Source organism: Denticeps clupeoides, chromosome 8, assembly GCF_900700375.1.
Source record: "Denticeps clupeoides chromosome 8, fDenClu1.1, whole genome shotgun sequence".
Lineage (NCBI taxonomy): Eukaryota > Metazoa > Chordata > Actinopteri > Clupeiformes > Denticipitidae > Denticeps > Denticeps clupeoides.
The window spans coordinates 19,331,728-19,350,258 of record NC_041714.1 but is presented as its reverse complement, the minus strand read 5'-3'; the positions used below and the strand labels follow the sequence as shown (position 1 = coordinate 19,350,258).

The following is an 18,531-nucleotide window of genomic DNA, read 5'->3' as shown; positions in this document are numbered from 1 at the left end:
TCCAGGGGGACTGTCCCTGTAACTACTGATTGTAAGTCGCTCTGGATAAGGGTGTCTGATAAATGCTGTAAATGTAAATGTAAATGCTATGGATTCTGTTAAAGTGCATTGTGCATAGATTGTGCAATGACCAATGTAGCTGTAACAGGTTGCAGGGTAGTGATTAAATGAGCAGTCAACAACAGTGAACATTCAGATGGTCGTAGTGTGAGGTGTGGTGGCATGTACTGGTGTGTTGAGTTCAAGTGAATTAAAATGAAAACGAACTGCTAAAGAAGAGAAAACTGACAAATAGCCACCGCAGGTAATAAGTAGTGTATAAAACCCGCAGTTTGAGAAAATTTGTGACTCTCATTGCAACAACTTGCAAGGGAACAGTGCACGATCAGTACGAATCGTTCACTGAACTGTGGGATACATGTTTTATTTAAAGGCGCCTTTCTGACACACAAGGACACCGTACGCAGCAAAACTACAATAAAAGACAAGATTATAAGCATAATAAAACGAGATTAAAAGACATCGATACTACAAATCAATTAGACGGATACAAATAGAGACAAAGACAGATATGGAAGGCCAAGGCCCTGAATGGCCTTAAATGCTAACAGAATAATTTTGAATTCAACCTGAGACTTAACCAGGAGCCAGTGGAGTTGCTGCAAAACAAGTGGTATATGATGAGTAGGAGTTCTACGGGCGGCTCAATTCTGAACCAGTTGAAGCTTATGGAGAGTTTTGTGAGGAAGATCGTAAATTAGGGAGTTAAAATAATCCAAACGAGAAGTGACAAGACTGTGAACAAGGATGGCAATAGTATGGTGGGTGAGGGAGGGATGGAGGAGTTTGATATTAAGAAGATGAAGAAAATAAGATGAAGAAATGACACCCAGACTCAGTTAAAGAGCATACCATTGGACAGGACACTTCAAACATCATGATTTATAAACGAGTTTAGTTTTTACAAAGGTGTTGGTCAAAAGAACACAGCCACGACATTCAGTTCGGGAAGTCGGGTCCACAGGCTCCTCCTGCCACGCACTGAATGATTCGGTGAACGAATCTTTTTAGTGATCCGATTCTAAAGATTCAGTACATCTAAAAGAACTGCCGTGCCCATCACTACCCGATACCATCCACCTTCGTGCCCAGCCCTGCTTCTGGACGCAAATTATCACAGCAAAAAAGAAAAAGATTTTTTCTGTCGCGCTCTTCATGCTCTTTTTTTTTTCATGCTAACTTTTCCAGGCATTTTAGCAGAACGCACTGCGCTCGTAAGTACTGCACTCGGCTCTTAAAGAGACAACGACCATAAAGCAGCAAACATTCCAAATAACCATGGTTTCTCTTATATGACAACATCACCACGTACACAACGGGAATGAGAGAGCGAGAACGTGTATGTGTGGATCACCAAGTGTGTTGCTTATTAATAGACGTGATAGACAAGCGGCACCATGCTTGGTTTCTTTAGCAAAAAAAAGCAGGCTTGCAAAGAACTATATTTCTAATAAAGAACTGAATTCTAAATTTAAAAAAAATTCTTTAAACAGAGCAGTGCTGCTATTTAAACATTTGAATATTAGACACAGGACTTTTCTGGCATGTCAGGTTCTCTCGAAAAACCTCAAATCATATCTTACATTGAGAAAAATGTCAATTTCACAGTGTTTGCCACCAAGTGGATCCCATGCAGCGCGAAGTTTGTTTGCATGGGAAAACGTTCCCGGGAAAGTGGAGTGATGCAGATATACGAAGTTCAACACGGGGAGCTTTAGATGGTTAAAGAGGTGCGTTTTTAATTCATGGTATACACACTGGCTTTCCTTTTAATTAGATCACTCAGTTCGGATACCATAGCAACCATCATCATCTCAGACTGTTCATGTGGTAAAGACGGTGTTCTTTATAGTATCACACTTCACACACATTGGAAGCCTTATTTTTCACATCAATAACCCTAAGTATGCTTAGGGTTATTGATGTGAAAAATAAGGCTTCCAATGTGTGCATGCGTCCATACTAGGGCTACACGATTATGGCCAAAATGATAATCACGAATATTTTATAATCAAAATTGTAATCATGATTATTAATCATGATTATTAATCATTTTAGGTAAAACACATTTTTACTGCACTCTGTATTTTAAACAAACAGTAAGTGAACAAGACTTCAGACGTTCCGCGATAAAAAACATTTTCTTAAGAGATGACCCCAAAGGCAGGTCACTATGAAAATCCTTTTTTTTTTATATGAAAGATGAACATCCATTTACCTGCTTATTTTGGATAAAAACTAGAGACAGGGCAGGTCCATATACAGAGAAATATTGTATAGGTTTGTCTACAACTACAGACAATGAAATAACTGGGCAATATATAGAGGTATAAGAACAGAAGCTGTGCCTTTCCTATGGGGTGAGGCAAGGGAACACAGATTCATTATTTCATGATAAAAATTTACTTGGATAAATGTTTCAAAGGAAAGTGCTAATCAATATGTTTTGTATATCTTCCAGATTGAGATAGCAACACCCATAAGATGTGGCACATTTGGAGCCACATCTTTAGAGCAGCGATATCTAGCTACAGGGGATTTTGGTGGAAATCTAAATGTTTGGTATGTAGTAGAAATCCAGACAGCTAAGAACTATAATAAGTGAACACTTACGTGAATGCATTTATATCTGCAGGAACCTGGAGGTACCAGACACGCCGGTGTACTCAGTACAAGCGCACAAAGAAATTATTAACTGCATTGATGGAGTAGGAGGACTTGGAATTGGAGATGGTGCACCTGAGATTGTTACTGGAAGCAGAGATGGTAAATGATTGTTTTAATCGCCCCTTATGCTTTTATACCATCATCACCCTTGGTGAGCAGCGGTTCGGGACTCAAACCCGTAGGGTGGTAGTAGCCTAGTGGGTAACACACTCACCTATGAACCAGAAGACCTGGGTTCGAATCCCACTTACTACCATTGTGTCCCTGAGCAAGACACTTAACCCTAAATTGCTCCAGGGAGACTGTCCCTGTAACTACTGATTGTAAGTCGCTCTGGATAAGGGCGTCTGATAAATGCTGTAAATGTAAATGTAAACCCACAGCATGCGGGTCCGCTTCCTTACCCGCTAGGCCACCACTGCAGATGTCAAATGAAATGAACAGAGACAGGGGAGAAAAAACAATATCATTAAGTCGCCTGTTACTTTTTGCAGGAACGGTTAAGGTTTGGGACCCCAGACAGAAGGACAAACCTGTGGCAGTCATGGAACCAACCAAAGGGGAGACAAAGAGGGATTGTTGGACTGTTGCATTTGGTGAGTGCTTTGCTGTGCCGTTAAAGGTGCTGCTTTCATGGGTCTGGTTTCAGAGCAACTCATAGGGTTCTAATTTTAAAGAGTGAGTCAAATGTCCAAAAATTTAAACAGGCTGTTTCAAATCTGTTTAGGTCATGCATTCAATGACCAGGATCGCTGTGTGTGTGCTGGATATGATAATGGAGACATCAAGCTTTTTGACCTCAGGAGTATGTCTGTACGATGGGAGAAAAATATAAAAAGTGGGGTAAGTTACTTGTTGTATATAGTGTGTTATCCTAGTATTAAATAGTATATTAAATTACTACATTAAATTAGTATTTTATTCTTTAAGAATGTTAAGTGTCAGTTTTACAACCTTTTTTTATGCATTTAGTTCATATTTAGTTGTACATTCATCAAACGATTGCTCGCTATTTCTGAAAGTTCACCACTGACGGGTGCGTTTCCTTTTTTTATTTCATTTTAAACATTCAGGTCTGTTGTGTCGAGTTTGACAGAAAAGATATCAGCATGAACAAACTTGTAGCGACATCGTTGGAGGGGAAATTTCATGTTTTTGACATGAGAACCCAGCACCCAACCGAAGGCTTTGCTTCAATTTCTGAAAAGGTGAGTAAGAAAATATGTCTTTGGATGTGTTTGCTGAGAATAAATAATAAGTAATAATCTAATGTACACCGTGTCTTTCTGCACTTTGTTTGCTTTTTAAGGCCCATGTATCTACAGTTTGGCAAGGAAAGCACTTGCCCCAGAACAGAGACATCTTCATGACTGCAGGTGAAGCTGGCGATCTGCATTTATGGAAATAGTAAGTGTCCGTTTATGAATAATGAGAGGATTATTTATAATAAATATGCAAGATATGCATTGTTTCTTCACTTTTAATTTGTGTGTTCCAGTGAGTACCCAGCCCAGAGGAGTAAAAAGGACTCGGAGGGTGTTGAATCCGGTGTAGCCGGGAGTGTGAAACTCTTGCAAAAAAACACTCTGTCATCACAGCCAATTTCTAGCCTGGATTGGAACCCTGATAAACAGGGACTATGTGTGTGCTCTTCGTTTGACGAATCGGTCCGTGTGCTTATTGTGACTAAACTGAACCGTGTGTGAGTGTCATGATCCAGTCCGGAAGGGGCAACTCTGGGTTTACTGCCTCGCCATGTCAAACCAGCGTGACAATGAGTACATATTTCAATGAACAATGACAGCAATCCTGTTTATTCTCTAAAGACCCACAATGTTGAATTGAGTTCATTTATTGACTGCTTTCATTTCATTCACAATAATAAAGAATTCCATACTAGTTCATGACCATTAAGAATTAATTCTGTGTCAATGGAACAGATTGAATGGACTGATTGTATCAGTGATCATATCCAATGTTTGACTTTTAAAAAATCCGAAGGTCATAGTCATCCACTGATCTACCGTGGATTCCAGCATACACTCAAAAGCCTTCAAAAAACCCTGTTTTTAAATTAGCATTTAGGATGTCGATGTATTTTTCAAGGCAGCCTGTAAAAATGTTCACTAAACGAACACAAGTATGGCAGATTTTCAAATGACTAGTGTTGTATTTTCAGAGAGATGTTATATTGTTTATTTCTTAGGATTTTATGTTGGTCTGTCAATTTTTATATCGATCATATCATTTTATTCTTTATCTTAGTAGTAAATCAATAATCAATCTTTGACTGAATAATTCAGAATATGAATTACAATTGCACTGGCAGGGACAAATTATACTCTGATGTGCTGAGGCATTATGGTTGCTCTCAATTAAATCTGACAGTTCATGAAACATAAAGGTTGAAAATAACATTTGTTTAAGTTAATAATTTATAATAATGTTTCAGTGCAAAACGAAACTGTCAAAAAGTATTCAAATATTCAAATATTGTTAAAGCCCCTTGAGTCAATTTTTGTCATAAGTCATAAGTGTTGTCGCCTTGTCATGAGCTTCACCTGTGACTAATAATGGATCCATTAGGTCTCAGGTGTGTATAAAAAGAAGCCCAGAACAACAGACCTTCACATCAACTGCAACTAGACCTCTGCAAACATGCCTAAGCTTCACCCTGAACAGTTTGTCGGATTCTGACTTGAAAAGGCCTCCATGGTTGAATCAGTCCCCAGAAGCCAGCACTAAACAAAAGACAATTGAAAAACCGTGTGGCGTTTGCCAAGGCCCACAGCCTGCTAAAAGGATAGACGCTGGAACTGCAGTTTAGCACCGGTGGGACCGGAGTGCGGTTTCCTGTAACCATTCAAACACATGTAAAACATTCCAAATATTCAGAACTCTTGGCCTATAGTATTTGAATCTTTAGCTGATAAATTTAACAATGCGCAAGTTCCCACCCTCTGCTTGAGGGCTGAACACTGGTGTGGACTTGATGGGAGAGACCTGGGTTTTAAGACTTAGTTTATCTGAAGTCTTGGATGACCCGTCTCGAGTAATGTGTTCTCTCTTTTCAGTCCCCGTCAGCAAGCGCGCTGCAGCATTCTGGACCAGCTGAAGTCGTGATAACAGTGACTGTTGGAGACCAAACAGGATATTGCAGTAGTCAAGCTGCAATGTAATATAAGCATGGTATCAAAGCTGGTTTAAAGCTGGTATCTGTCTGTTTTAGGGGCAGGCAGATTTGCATATCATAGACATAAAAATCGAATGAAATGTCATATTTTGTTAAAATGGTTCATAGTGGGAGTGTTAAAAAAAAAAAAAGTATAGAGCACTGGGGGACACCATAGTGAACAAGTACCTAGGAGCATGTACATTCACCAATGCTGATAGAAAAACTTCTGTCAGAGAGGTAGGATCTAAACCACTCTAGAGCAGTCCCTTTAATACCCATGCATTGTTCCAGTCGGGAAGTTAAGATACTATGGTCAACCGTATGAAATGCTGCTGTAAGGTCCAGCAGTACGAGGATGGCGTAAATCACCAGAATCAGCAGCTAAAAAAGATCATTATAAACCTTCAACAAGACAGTCTTGTTCACAAAAAAAAAAGAAGAAGAGAATAAAGTAGTAGTAAAGGTACTAAAAAAGGTAAACAAGCTAAAATGCAAGCAAATATTTATGTTGAATGACAACATAAAAGACAGACATCATTGGGTAGTGGCTATGGATTCTGTTAAAGTGCATTGTGCATAGATTGTGCAATGACCAGTGTAGCTGTAACAGGTTGCAGGGTAGTGATTAAATGAGCAGTCAACAACAGTGAACATTCAGATGGTCGTAGTGTGAGGTGTGGTGGCATGTACTGGTGTGTTGAGTTCAAGTGAACCAAAACGAAAATGAACTGCTAATAAAGAGAAAACTGACAAATAGCCACCGCAGGTAATAAGTAGTGTATAAAACCCGCAGTTTGAGAAAATTCGTGACTCTCATTGCAACAACTTGCAAGGGAACAGTGCACGATCAGTACGAATCCTTCACTGAATGTACTGTCGGATACATGTTTTATTTAAGCGCGCCTTTCTGACACACAAGGACACCGTACGCAGCAAAACTACAATGAAAGACAAGATTATAAGCATAATAAAACGAGATTAAAAGACATCTATACTACAAATCATTTAGACGGATGCAGATGACTCAGATAGAGAAATTCCACTTGAACAGATGGGTTTTGAGTGAGGATTTAAAGGGCAAGAGTGAATTTAGATTTCTGAGCTGGGGTGATACTGAGTTTTGAACAAATCAAATGGACGGAATAGGATGATCTGATTGTACGAGAAGGAGTTGCAACCTGGATAAGGCCCTGAATGGCCTTAAACGCTAACAAAATCATTTTGCATTCAACCTGAGACTTAACCGGGAGCCAGTGGAGTTGCTGCAAAACAAGTGGTATATGATGAGTAGGAGTTCTAGTAACGATGCGGGCGGCTCAATTCTGAACCAGTTGAAGCTTATAGAGATTTTGTAAAGAAGATCGAAATTAGAGAGTTAAAATAATCCAAACAAGAAGTGACGACAAGTACTGACAGTAGTATGGTGGGTGAGGGAGGGATGGAGGAGTTTGATATTAACTTCTGTTGAGGATGACACCCAGACTCTTAACCTGCTCAGAGGACCAGACTGAACAGTTATCAATATCAATTGAAATACTTGATTTAGTACCAATACGTAAGATTTCAGTTGTATCACTGTTTATTTTAAGGAAATTTGAGATACAGAATGCAGATAGATGAGTACAGATAAGATGGCAGAGAATCTGGGGGTTGGATAATGTTCTTATATAATGCGAATAGTGACTTTGTGTTACCGTCATCTGAGCAAATTAAACCAGAGTAGTAGTTGTGTGAATTATCCAGTTCTTGTAATGGACCAGTTAAAGAGCATACCACAAGACAGGACACTTCAAACATCATGATTTACAAACGAGTTTAGTTTTTACAAAGGTGTTGGTCAAAAGAACACTGTCACGACATTCAGTTCGGGAAGTCGGGTCCACAGGCTCCTCGAACTAATCTTTTTAGTGATCCGATTCTAAAGATTCAGTACATCTAAAAGAACTGCCGTGCCCATTACTACCCGATACCATCCACCTTCGTGCCCAGCCCTGCTTCTGGACACAAATGATCACAGCAAAAAGGAAAAAGATTTTTTCTGTCGTGCTCTTCATGCTCTTTTTTTTCATGCTAACTTTTCCAGACTTTTTAGCAGAACGCACTGCACTCGTAAGTACTGCACTCGGCTCTTAAAGAGACAACGACCATAAAGCAGCAAACATTCCAAATAACCATGGTTTCTCTTATATGACAACATCACCCGAACACACACTAGAGAGAAGCGCACACACAACGGGAATGAGAGAACGAGAACGTGTATGTGTGGATCACCAAGTGTTTTGCTTATTAATGTAGCCCGTGATAGACAAGGGGCACCATGCTTGGTTTCTTTAGCAAAAAAAGCAGGCTTGCAAAGAACTATATTTCTAATAAAGAACTGAATTCTAACCTGATCAGCCCATCAGATTAGAGTTCTTTTTTTTCACCTAATCAGAATGCAGGACATCTGGCAAAAAAGAATTTAAAGAGAGTTTGAGTTGTTCTTTTATCTTTTGAATATTAGACAGTATGAGTAAGTTAGTAAACAGAAAAAAACAGGACTTTACCCCCAAGAAGGTCCAGAAAGGGAACAGCTTGTCTTCTGGCAGTCTCCAGCCCATAGTGCCCAAAAGTGCATCCTCTACCAGGATAAACTTATCGGGCATTGTGAACATGAAGAACTGTCAAGGGGAGCCAAGAGAGAAGGCCTACCAAGATAGGCGTTCCAAATGGGAGGCTGACTTAAAAAAGAGGCAGGCCATGCTGAAGCAAACAGAGAGGGAAAACCAACAGGCAGACTGTGGTTTTATCAAGACGGCAGCAGACCTAAAAAAGAGGGAGGCCGTGCTGAAACAAAAAGAAAAGGAGTACCAACATGCCAAACGTGGCTTTAGCAAGATGGAAGCAGACTTAAAAAAGAGGGAGGTCATGCTGAAGCAAAAAGAGACGGAGAACCAACAAGCAGAATGTGGCCTTAAAAATGGAGAAGGCGACTTAAAAAAGAGGGAGGCTGTGCTGAAGCAACGAGGGAAGGAAAACCAACAGGCCAAACGTGGCTTCAACAAGATGGAAGCCAACTTTAAAAAGAGGGAGGCGGTGCTGAAGAAAAGAGAGAAGGAGAACCAGCAGGCAGAATGTAGCCTTAACAAGAGGGAAGCAGACCTAAAAAAGACGGAGGCCGCGCTGAAACAAAAAGAAAATTAAAACCAACAGGCCAAACGTGGCTTTAACAAGAAGGAAGCCAACTTAAAAAAGAGGGAGGTTGCGCTGAAGAAAAGAGAGAAGGAGAACCAGCAGGCAGAATGTGGCCTTAACAAGAGGGACGCAGAATTAAACAAGAGGGAGGCCGCGCTAAAGCAACGAGAGAAGGAAAACCAACAGGCCAAATGTTGCTTTAACAAGAAATAAGCCAACTTAAAAAATAGGGAGGTGGTGCTAAAGAAAAGAGAGAAGGAAAACCAACAGGCCAAATGTGGCTTTAACAAGAAGGAAGCCGACTTAAAAAGGATGGAGGTCGTGCTGAATCAAAGACAGAAGGAGGCTTCCCAACAATTAGAACATAAGTTCAACAAATGCAACCCTTTAGTTATAATGTTATTGTCAGGCGTGTAACCACACAGACAATCGTGAGAGAATGGATACACCCTTGTAGCGTACGGGATTGACCCAAACGCGGAGAGAACCGCGGGAGGTTGGAAGACACAAGCGATTGTTGTTGTAACGCCTGAGCGCTAAAAGCGGAATCCCACCGGGGAAACGGCGTTACGATATACCGGCCGATAACAGTAGCTCGCGAGCTGAAGAGAAGGAGGAACTCACGGTACCGGAGATGGAGAGGACTGGATACGGGATCGGGAAAAAGGTGGGAGCTCATGGACCATGAATGAAACACGATGTCTGAGCGAGGAGCAGGCGCCAGGACTTCCTGTTTATCTCCTGTCCTAACCAATCCTCGCTCTTCCTCGCAGTCGCCTGACTCGCTCACCAGACAGGACCCCCCCCTCGACGACCGGCTCCTGACGGTCCCGGACGAGAAGGCTGGCGGCGATGGAAGGCCGAGATGAGGTCCAGGTCCAAGATGAACCGGGAGGGAACCCAGGAACGTTCCTCGGGGCCGTAGCCCTCCCAGTCCACAAGATACTGGAAGCCCCGGCCATGAGGACGAGAGTCCAGGATCTGGCGGACGGTGAAGGCGGGACCACCATCGATGATCCGAGGAGCAGGCGGAGGGGCTGAGGGGGGAACGAGTGGGGAGGAGACATACGGCTTGAGCTGGGAGATGTGTAAAACGGGGTGGACCTTGAGAGACGAGGGGAGGCGCAGCCGATAGGCGACCGGGTTGATTTGAGCGGTCACGGGGTAGGGACCGACGAAGCGAGGCATCAGCTTCTTGGAATCGGTGTGCAGACGAAGGTGACGACTGGAGAGCCAAACTCGATCGCCGGGCTGGAAGGAGCGTCCCGGACGGTGCCGACTTCGGTGCTGACGGATGTAGTCGGAGTTGGCTCGAGTGATGGCAGTCCGGGCCTTGATCCAGGCTGAGCGGCACCGCCGAACCAGGTCCTGCGCCGCCGGAACATCGACCTCTGCTTCCTGGTGAGCAAAGAGGGGCGGTGAGTAGCCGAAACAGACCTCAAAGGGAGACAAGCCCGTAGCAGAGGAAGAGTGCAGGTTGTGGGAGAGCTCGGCCCAGAGCAGGAACCGAGGCCAGAGACGGGGCTGCGAGCACACAAAGCAGCGCAGGAAGCGGCCGAGTTGCTGATTGGCCCGCTCAGCCTGACCATTGGACTGGGGATGGTATCCAGAAGAGAGACTGCGGGTGGCACCGATCAGACGGCAGAAGGCTTTCCAGAATCCGGCGACGAATTCTCGGACGTCTCGCCGCATGGAGGGCCACCACAAAGCGCGCTGGAGGAGGCGAAGGGTACGGGCCGGACCAGGATGCCCCGAGAGCGGAGAGGAGTGGGCCCAAAGTAGAGCCTCTTGGCGGCAGCAGGAGGGAACATAAAGACGACCAGGTGGCGTCTCCGGAGGAGCCGGCTCCCCAGGCAGCGCACGCCGGATGGAGTCCTCCAGAGGCCAACAAAGAGGCGCGACGATCCGCTCGGCAGGTATGATAGGGTCCGGATCCGGATCCGGGACAGAAGAAGAAAATTGCCAGGAGAGGGCGTCTGCCTTAGTGTTCTTGGATCCGGGACGGTAGGTCAGCTGGAAAGATTCAAAAAACAAAGCCCAACGAGCCTGGCGGGTGTTGAGCTGTTTGGCTGAGCGGATGTGGATCAGGTTCTGGTGGTCGGTCCAGATCAGGAATGGCTCAACAGCCCCCTGGAGCCAGTGCCGCCACTCCTCCAGAGCCCACTTGATGGCCAGCAGCTCACGGTCCCCAACCCCGTAACGCTGCTGAGTGGGAGAGAACTTACGGGAGAAGAAGCAACACGGATGGAGCTTCCTGTCTGGACCACGTTGCGAGAGAACAGTGCCCGCGCCCATATCGGACGCGTCCACCTCGACAACGAACTGCTCGGCCGGTCCGGGTGGCGAAGAATAGGAGCAGAGGTGAAGAGACTGATGAGGTGATGGAAGGCCCGAAGTGCCTCTGGAGGAAGAAGAAATGGCCGGGGTTGATGAGCTGGTTTAGTGAGAGTCGTCAGGGGCGCTACAACTGAACTGAAACCCCGGATAAAACGCCGATAGAAATTGGCGAACCCCAGGAAGCTTTGCAGCTGCTTAAGACTAGTGGGTTGGGGCCACTTGGTCACAGCTTTGACCTTCTGGGGATCCATGGCCACGCCCTGGGTAGAGATGGTATAACCCAGAAACGCAGTGGAGCACTGGTGGAAGGCGCACTTTTCCAGTTTACAGTACAGCTGGTGGGCAAGCCGACGTTTCAAGACGGCTCTCACATGAAGGACATAATCCTGTTCATTCTGGGAGTACACTAGAATGTTGTCCAGGTACGCAAACACCCACCGGCCCAGCATGTCCCGGAGGACGTCATTGATGAAATGCTGGAACACGGCGGGCGCATTGCACAACCCGAACGGCATCACTAGGTACTCCCAGTGTCCTGTTGGAGTAATGAAGGCGGTCTTCTACTCATCCCCCTCCCGGACGCACACGAGGTTGTAGGCGCTGCGCAGATCCAGCTTGGTGAAGATGGAGGCCCGGGAGAGGGAATCCAACGCCGTGGAGAGGAGAGGAAGCGGGTGCCAGTTCTTGACTGTGGCCTTGTTCAGCCCCCGGTAGTCAATCCAGGGGCGGAGGCCCCCCTCCTTCTTCTTCAGGAAAAAAAAACCTGCGGCCGCAGGGGAGGTGGAGGGCTGGATGAAGCCTTGTTGGAGGGCCTCCGCGATGTAATCCTCCATCGCCCTGTTCTCTGCGGGGGACAGAGAGAACAGCCGACCTCGAGGCAGCACTGCACCAGGTAAGAGGTCGATGGCGACGTCATAAGGATGGTGCGGAGGCAGGGTGGAGGCTCGCTGTTTGCTGAAGACCTCAGCGAGGTCACGATAAGATGCAGGGATGGATTCGATGTCGGCGGGCGGGGGGGCTGGGGACTCTCTGGAGCATGTGCTTGTCCTGGGAAGCAGACAGCGCTGGCGGCAGGCAGGACCCCAGTCCAGGATGCGGTTTTCAGACCAGAGGACATGTGGATCGTGGAGCTGGAGCCATGGATAACCCAGGATGAGAGGTGATGAAGGTGCCGAGATGACCAGGAAGTGGATGTGTTCAGAGTGGAGGCCGATGGACATCAGAACTAGCTGGGTCTGAGACTGGACTGGATAAGGTTGGAGAGGGTGTCCATCGACAGAGGTGACGGGAATGAAACGGCTGACTGCCTCCAGGGATATTCCCAGCTGGGAGGCTAACCCTTGGTCGATAAAGTTGTCGGCTGCTCCTGAGTCCAGGAGAGCCTCCAACTCGACCCGCTTGTGTCCCAGCTGGAAAGTTACCCTGAGCGAGAAACGAGAACTAACGACATGAGTGGACGTGCCAGGCACAGCTCCCCCGACACCTACCTGGCCACGGCGTTTCCAGGACGGAGGGGGCACTGGGGACGGCGATGTTCCGAAGAGCCGCAGTATGCGCAGAGGCCCTCTCTCCAGCGGCGGTCTTGTTCCCCCTGCGGCAGTCGTCCGAGCTGCATGGGTTCCTCGGCCGCTGGGCTAGCGGCCGCACCGGGAAACAAAAAACGAGGCGGAGACGGCGTATGAGTGGAAGGTGGTCTGTTCCAACGTTGAACAGGTGGAGGCCGTGTCAGAATCCGCTGATCTATACGGAGAGCCAGATCCACCGCCGCATCGAGGGTTTGAGGTGCTTCCTTGCCAGTCATCTCGTCTCGGATGTGATCTGCCAGGCCCTCTATGAAGAGAGCGTGAAGAGCGTCGTCTCCCCAAGAGAGTTTGGCTGAAGAGGGTTCGGAACTCTGAAGCGTAGTGGCAGACGGAGAAAGACCCCTGACGCAGATGGAGAAGCTGGGAATCCGGAGCCCTCTCACTGCTGGCTGGGACGAAAGTCTTCCAGAGTTCCTCAGAGAAGAGAAAATAATCGTTGCAGATGGGTGATTTGGCGTTGTATAGGGCCGCCGCCCACTCCTGTGCACGCCCGGACAGGAGAGATGTTAAGAGAGCCACCTTGGCGCAAGACGTCTCATAATGGGAGGAGTAGCACTCGAAAATCATATCCAAGGTGGCAAATAACCTGTCCGGGCGGCTGATGTAGCTGATGGAGCAGGCGGTCATGTGAAATTTGGTGACACTTAGAACATGTTGAAAACTTAGCATAATGGCAAAAATGCTAACAGGGTGTGGCCAAGATGCGTCACATAAAATTTGGTGAAGTTTTGACCATGTTGAAAAATTAGCATATTAGCATGATTATGCTAGCATGGTAAAATAAAAAAAGCCAACGCTCTTTTTCCCCGTTACTTTTCCAGACTTTTTAGCAGAACACACTGCACTCGTAAATACGCGTTGACGTCATCATCCCCCTCTCGGCTCTTAAAGAGACAACGACCATAAAGCAGGAAACATTCCAAATAACCATGGTTTCTCTTATATGACAACATCACCCGAACACACACTAGAGAGAAGCACACACACAACAGGAATGAGAGAGCGAGAACGTGTATGTGTGGATCACCAAGTGTGTTGCTTATTAATGTAGCCCGTGATAGACAAGCAGCACCATGCTTGGTTTCTTTAGCAAAAAAAGCAGGCTTGCAAAGAACTAAAAGTAAAGAACTGAATTCTAACCTAATTAGCCAATCAAATTCAAAGTTCTTTTTTTCAACCAATCAGAATGCAGGATATCAGGAAAAAAGAGAATTTAAAGAGCGAGTGAGTTCTTCGTCTTTTGAATAGTAGACATTTGGAGAACTGTTGAGGTACGTGCTGAGGGCCTGTCCTGTTTTTACTTGCCGAATTGGAATAAAACAGGCGGCTGCACTCTTATTCCGTGTTTTCTTGTGTCTGTAGTGTGCAGATGGAGTTACTGTTCGGTCGGAAAAAGACCCCAGAGGAGATGCTGAGGCACAATCAGAGGGCGCTGAATAGAGCCATGAAAGACCTCGACAAGGAATGTCAGAAGCTGGAGCGGCAGGAGAAGAAGATCATAGTAGACATCAAGAAGATGGCCAAGCAGGGCCAAATGGCAAGCATTCTTTACACATTTCCATGGAAACTCCATGGTAATAAGAACACGGGAGTGACCATAATTGTCTGTTTCGCTTTTTAACACAGGATGCGGTCAAAATCATGGCGAAGGACCTTGTTCGCACACGGCGATACATAAAGAAATTCATCATGATGAGAGCCAACATTCAAGCAGTCGGCGTCAAGATTCTGACCCTCAAGTCACACAACAGCATGGCACAAGCCATGAAGAGTGTGACCAAGGCCATGGCCACCATGAACAGACAGGTACGGTGGACTCTGGCTTTCCCACACTTTCGCACTTCCGCACTTTTAACACTTTTTACACTTTCCTCTGTCTCAGCTGAATCTGCCGCAGATTCAGAAGATAATGATGAAGTTCGAGCAACAGAGCGTTATCATGGAAACGAAGGAGGAAATGATGAATGATGCCATTGATGATGCTATGGAGGGTGAAGATGATGAGGAAGAAAGGTGAGAATCTTCAAGCCCTGACTGACTGTGATTGTAAATGTTTCTTTATTCTTAAATTCGTTTAATTAACTGCTGTTTTCCCATCTAGCGATGCCATCGTCTCTCAAGTGCTGGATGAGATGGGCCTGAACCTTTCAGACAAACTGTCCGGTAAGAGCAGAGCGTACCTACTTATCGTTGGGAGTCTGAAGCAGCCTGTTGCCGTAACGCGTCATGTCTCTTCTCGTTTGCTCCTTTAGATCTGCCATCCACCAGTGGCAGCCTGTCTGTGGCCGCCGGAAAGGAGGCCAAGCCCCAGCCGGCCCTGGCGGAGGCCGAAGTCGAAGTCGACGTCGACGCCAACCTGAGGGAGAGGCTGAATAACCTCCGGAGGGACTGAGGCGGCTCCTGGGCCCTCATACACTTACAAGCATGTTGAGAAATAGGTTTGGTCAGCGGTGTCTTGATGCGGCGTGCGACTTTTCTCTTTCCGATTCATTTTATTTCTGTGCTGTATGTTGTTGTAAATGACCAATGATCTAAATAAGACTACTTTTAAAATAAACTTATGTCAAAATGTTAGTTTGATTGATTTATGACCTTCCCCCTTCCCCTCTCTATCTCTCTCTCTCTCATCACCAGCCTGGGGTAATGTGTGTGTGTGTGTGTCTTACACGTCTTACAAGTCTTACAATCACTGCACTGGTTTCCCATCAAATTTAGGTTTGACCTCAAAATCCTACTTTTAACCTTTAAAGCTCTAAATGGTCTCACGCCACAGTACCTGAGTGAACTTTTGGTTCTTTACGAACCGCCACGCCCCCTTCGATCAATGGGTGCGGGGTCACTACTGGTACCAAAGGTGCAGAAGGTCACAGCTGGGAGCAGATCCTTCTCCTATAGAGCTCCGCAGTTGTGGAACAGCTTGCCTGTCAGTGTCCGGGACTCAGACACAGTCTCAGTGTTTAAATCCAATCTCAAAACCTATCTGTTTTCTCTGGCTTTTTGCTAAAGTCCTAGACCCTCATTTCACTTCACTTTGACACAGTGTCAATTATAAAGTCCAGTTTATCACAGAGTCCCCCTGTTAGACAAAGTTAAATTGACCCTAGTTAGGCTGTCCTAGTTAGGGTACCGGGCCACTGTAGCACCAATATACTACTATAACCACATATTTCAGTATTGGTCGTACAGTGCAACCGTCTGCCGCTGCTTCTGTTTGTTTTTCTCCGAGACACGGAATCAAGCACCCAGACTACTGGCAGACCCCAGTGAAGAGACCAGCAAATAAATCCTGGTTCCTGACAACTGCTAAACAATGAAACAAACCAGAGGGTCACTACAGCCACCACCACCGTTACAACTACAGCTATAGGGATCTTAAAATGGACCAGTAACATCATTATGGACACGTAATCTAGACCATGACACTGACTAGATCCTGGACTTCTAGTGAAAGAAAAAAGAAAAATTCAATTTCTACAGAGTGGAAACTATTACTCTTTTGCTAAAATAAAACAAATCGTCACGTTGTTTTGTGAATAAGCCAAAGGGTGTTTATATATATATATATATATATATAAAACACATGAAACATAAATGAAATGAATTTCTATTTAGTTGAACCATACACAGAGAGATAAATGCGGGTGAATTACATAATGTTTTTAACACGTTCTGTTTATTCTACGTTCTCCCCACCTCACACTGTGTCACCCCTGCCGGTCCAGATCATGATACCAGGAAATACAGGAGTGTTGGTCTATTGTGATCACATATCTAGTCAGAGATGACTACTGATTGTGAAACAGGCGGAAAGCACCACTTCCAGCCAAGCTGGACCAGTGTTGTGCATGAACGCATTCAATGAACGGCGTTCATTAAACAAGTTCCTATTTTTCGTGAACGCTGAACTGAACGAATCAGTTTACAAATTATGAACGTGAACGAGTCCGAAAAAAAAAACTAAAGAACGAACGAGAACTAGTTCATTTTTTGAGCTGTGAACTTGGTTCAAAATGTAAAAAAATTTACTTTGAACGTAAACTAGTTCTTTTTCAGTGTGAACTGGCACAACACTGAGCTGGACATTATGCTAGCAAAGACATTAAGCTATCTTCTCTGAGCTAATAAACCAGTTTTATCCTACCACCGTGTTAAAAAAATAATGAAGCTACACTGGTGTGATTTTTATACTATTTCTGTATGTCAACATACATTTCGCTTGATAATAGTATCATAACATGTCATATCATACCCAAAAGCATAGCATACCATAGCATAGCTTACCTCTATATGTTTTTTTAAATTTGAAGGGGAGTTTTTAAATGCCAACAATTCTTTATGTTGAGGCAGGCATGGGATGCAAAGAAATCGCAAGGCTCTGGGTCCATGTTGAATGTCTCGTCTTCTTGAAAACAAGCCGGTCTACCAGCTCGTGCTGCTCTGCCATCATTGAAGCTAATAAAGCCTGATTGGTAGGAAATGGCAAACAACGCTATTATTCCAAAAACTTCATCACACCTAGAATAACGATGACTGGTTGTTGCTTTATTATCATGTACGACGAATGTTTTAAACAGGTTTATCGACAGCTAGTGAGGAATAGAATCTCCATGCTTTAATTTGAATAAAAAGGATCGACATAGAAACCGTAGAACCAAGGCACTTCTAAATCCAGATTCACTCTGACAAGGTATAAAATGAACATGGACTATCACTTACATTTAAGGCATTTGGCAAACACCCTTATCCAGAGCTTTCAAGTTACCATCGATGAAGAGATCAATTCTGGTTCACTAGGACCCCCAACTATGAATACAATCCCTCTACCCACTCCGCAGTAGATTCTGTTCAAGTTCAACAGTTCAACAACAAGAAAGTTACAAGTTAATCTAAATATTCTTTAAGGAGGAAGGTCTTGAGCTGCCGTTTGAAGGTGCTCAGTGACTGAGCTGTTCTGGCCAAGACGGAGAAGAGTCTAGATGAATGTCTTCCTTTTACCGTTAGCGATGGAGGGACCAGGCGAGCAGTACTGGAGGTTCTGAGAATACGAGGTGCAGTGTGAGGTGTAATAAGGGCTGTGAGGTAGGATGGTGCTACTACATGTTTGGCTTTGTAGGCCAGCATCAGTATTTTGAATCTGATGTGTGAAGCTAGTGGGAGCCAGTGGAGGGAACGTAGCAGAGGGGTGGTGTGGAGAAATTGGGAAGGTTGAAGATCAGTCGTGTCTTGAGATTACTAAGGTCTGAACCAGTAGCTGGGTGGCCTGTGTTGACAGATAAGGGCGGATTCGTCTGATATTGTAGAGAATCTACATGAGCGGGAAAGATTGCTGATGTGAGTCGAGAAGAAGAGTTGGTTGTCTATTGTTAATCCAAGGTTGCGGGCTGTTGTAGAAGGAGAGAGCTGTGAGTTGTCCATGTAAATAGCAAGATCCTGAAGTGGGGAAGAATCTGCTGGAATGAATATTAGTGGCCCTGGAGGGCAATATAAGACAATGAGAAGGATGTTCACAGGAGAAGAAACTGAGACTGCATGGAA

At 45.1% G+C, this 18,531-nt stretch overlaps 1 protein-coding gene and 1 pseudogene across 1 annotated transcript; both read left to right on the top strand.

Annotated features, from left to right (window-relative positions):
- Window positions 1-1,604: 1,604 nt before the first annotated feature.
- On the top strand, window positions 1,605-4,553 carry LOC114796072 (WD repeat-containing protein 92-like; annotated as a pseudogene).
- Window positions 4,554-13,810: 9,257 nt separating this feature from the next.
- On the top strand, window positions 13,811-15,388 carry LOC114796053 (charged multivesicular body protein 2a-like). Its single transcript, XM_028989888.1, has 6 exons — window positions 13,811-14,267; window positions 14,359-14,533; window positions 14,623-14,802; window positions 14,879-15,009; window positions 15,098-15,159; window positions 15,249-15,388. The coding sequence occupies exons 2-6, from the start codon at window positions 14,366-14,368 to the stop codon at window positions 15,386-15,388; spliced, it is 681 nt and encodes a 226-aa protein (XP_028845721.1). The 5' UTR covers window positions 13,811-14,267; window positions 14,359-14,365.
- Window positions 15,389-18,531: the final 3,143 nt, after the last annotated feature.

Excerpts from the sequence above, each read along its gene's own strand:
- LOC114796053 (XM_028989888.1), top strand. The coding sequence starts at position 14,366 with ATGGAGTTACTGTTCGGTCGGAAAAAGACCCCAGAGGAGATGCTGAGG. Across the intron at positions 14,534-14,622 it reads TGGCCAAGCAGGGCCAAATG|GATGCGGTCAAAATCATGGC; the intron begins GCAAGCATTCTT and ends TTTTTAACACAG. Across the intron at positions 15,160-15,248 it reads CCTTTCAGACAAACTGTCCG|ATCTGCCATCCACCAGTGGC; the intron begins GTAAGAGCAGAG and ends TTGCTCCTTTAG.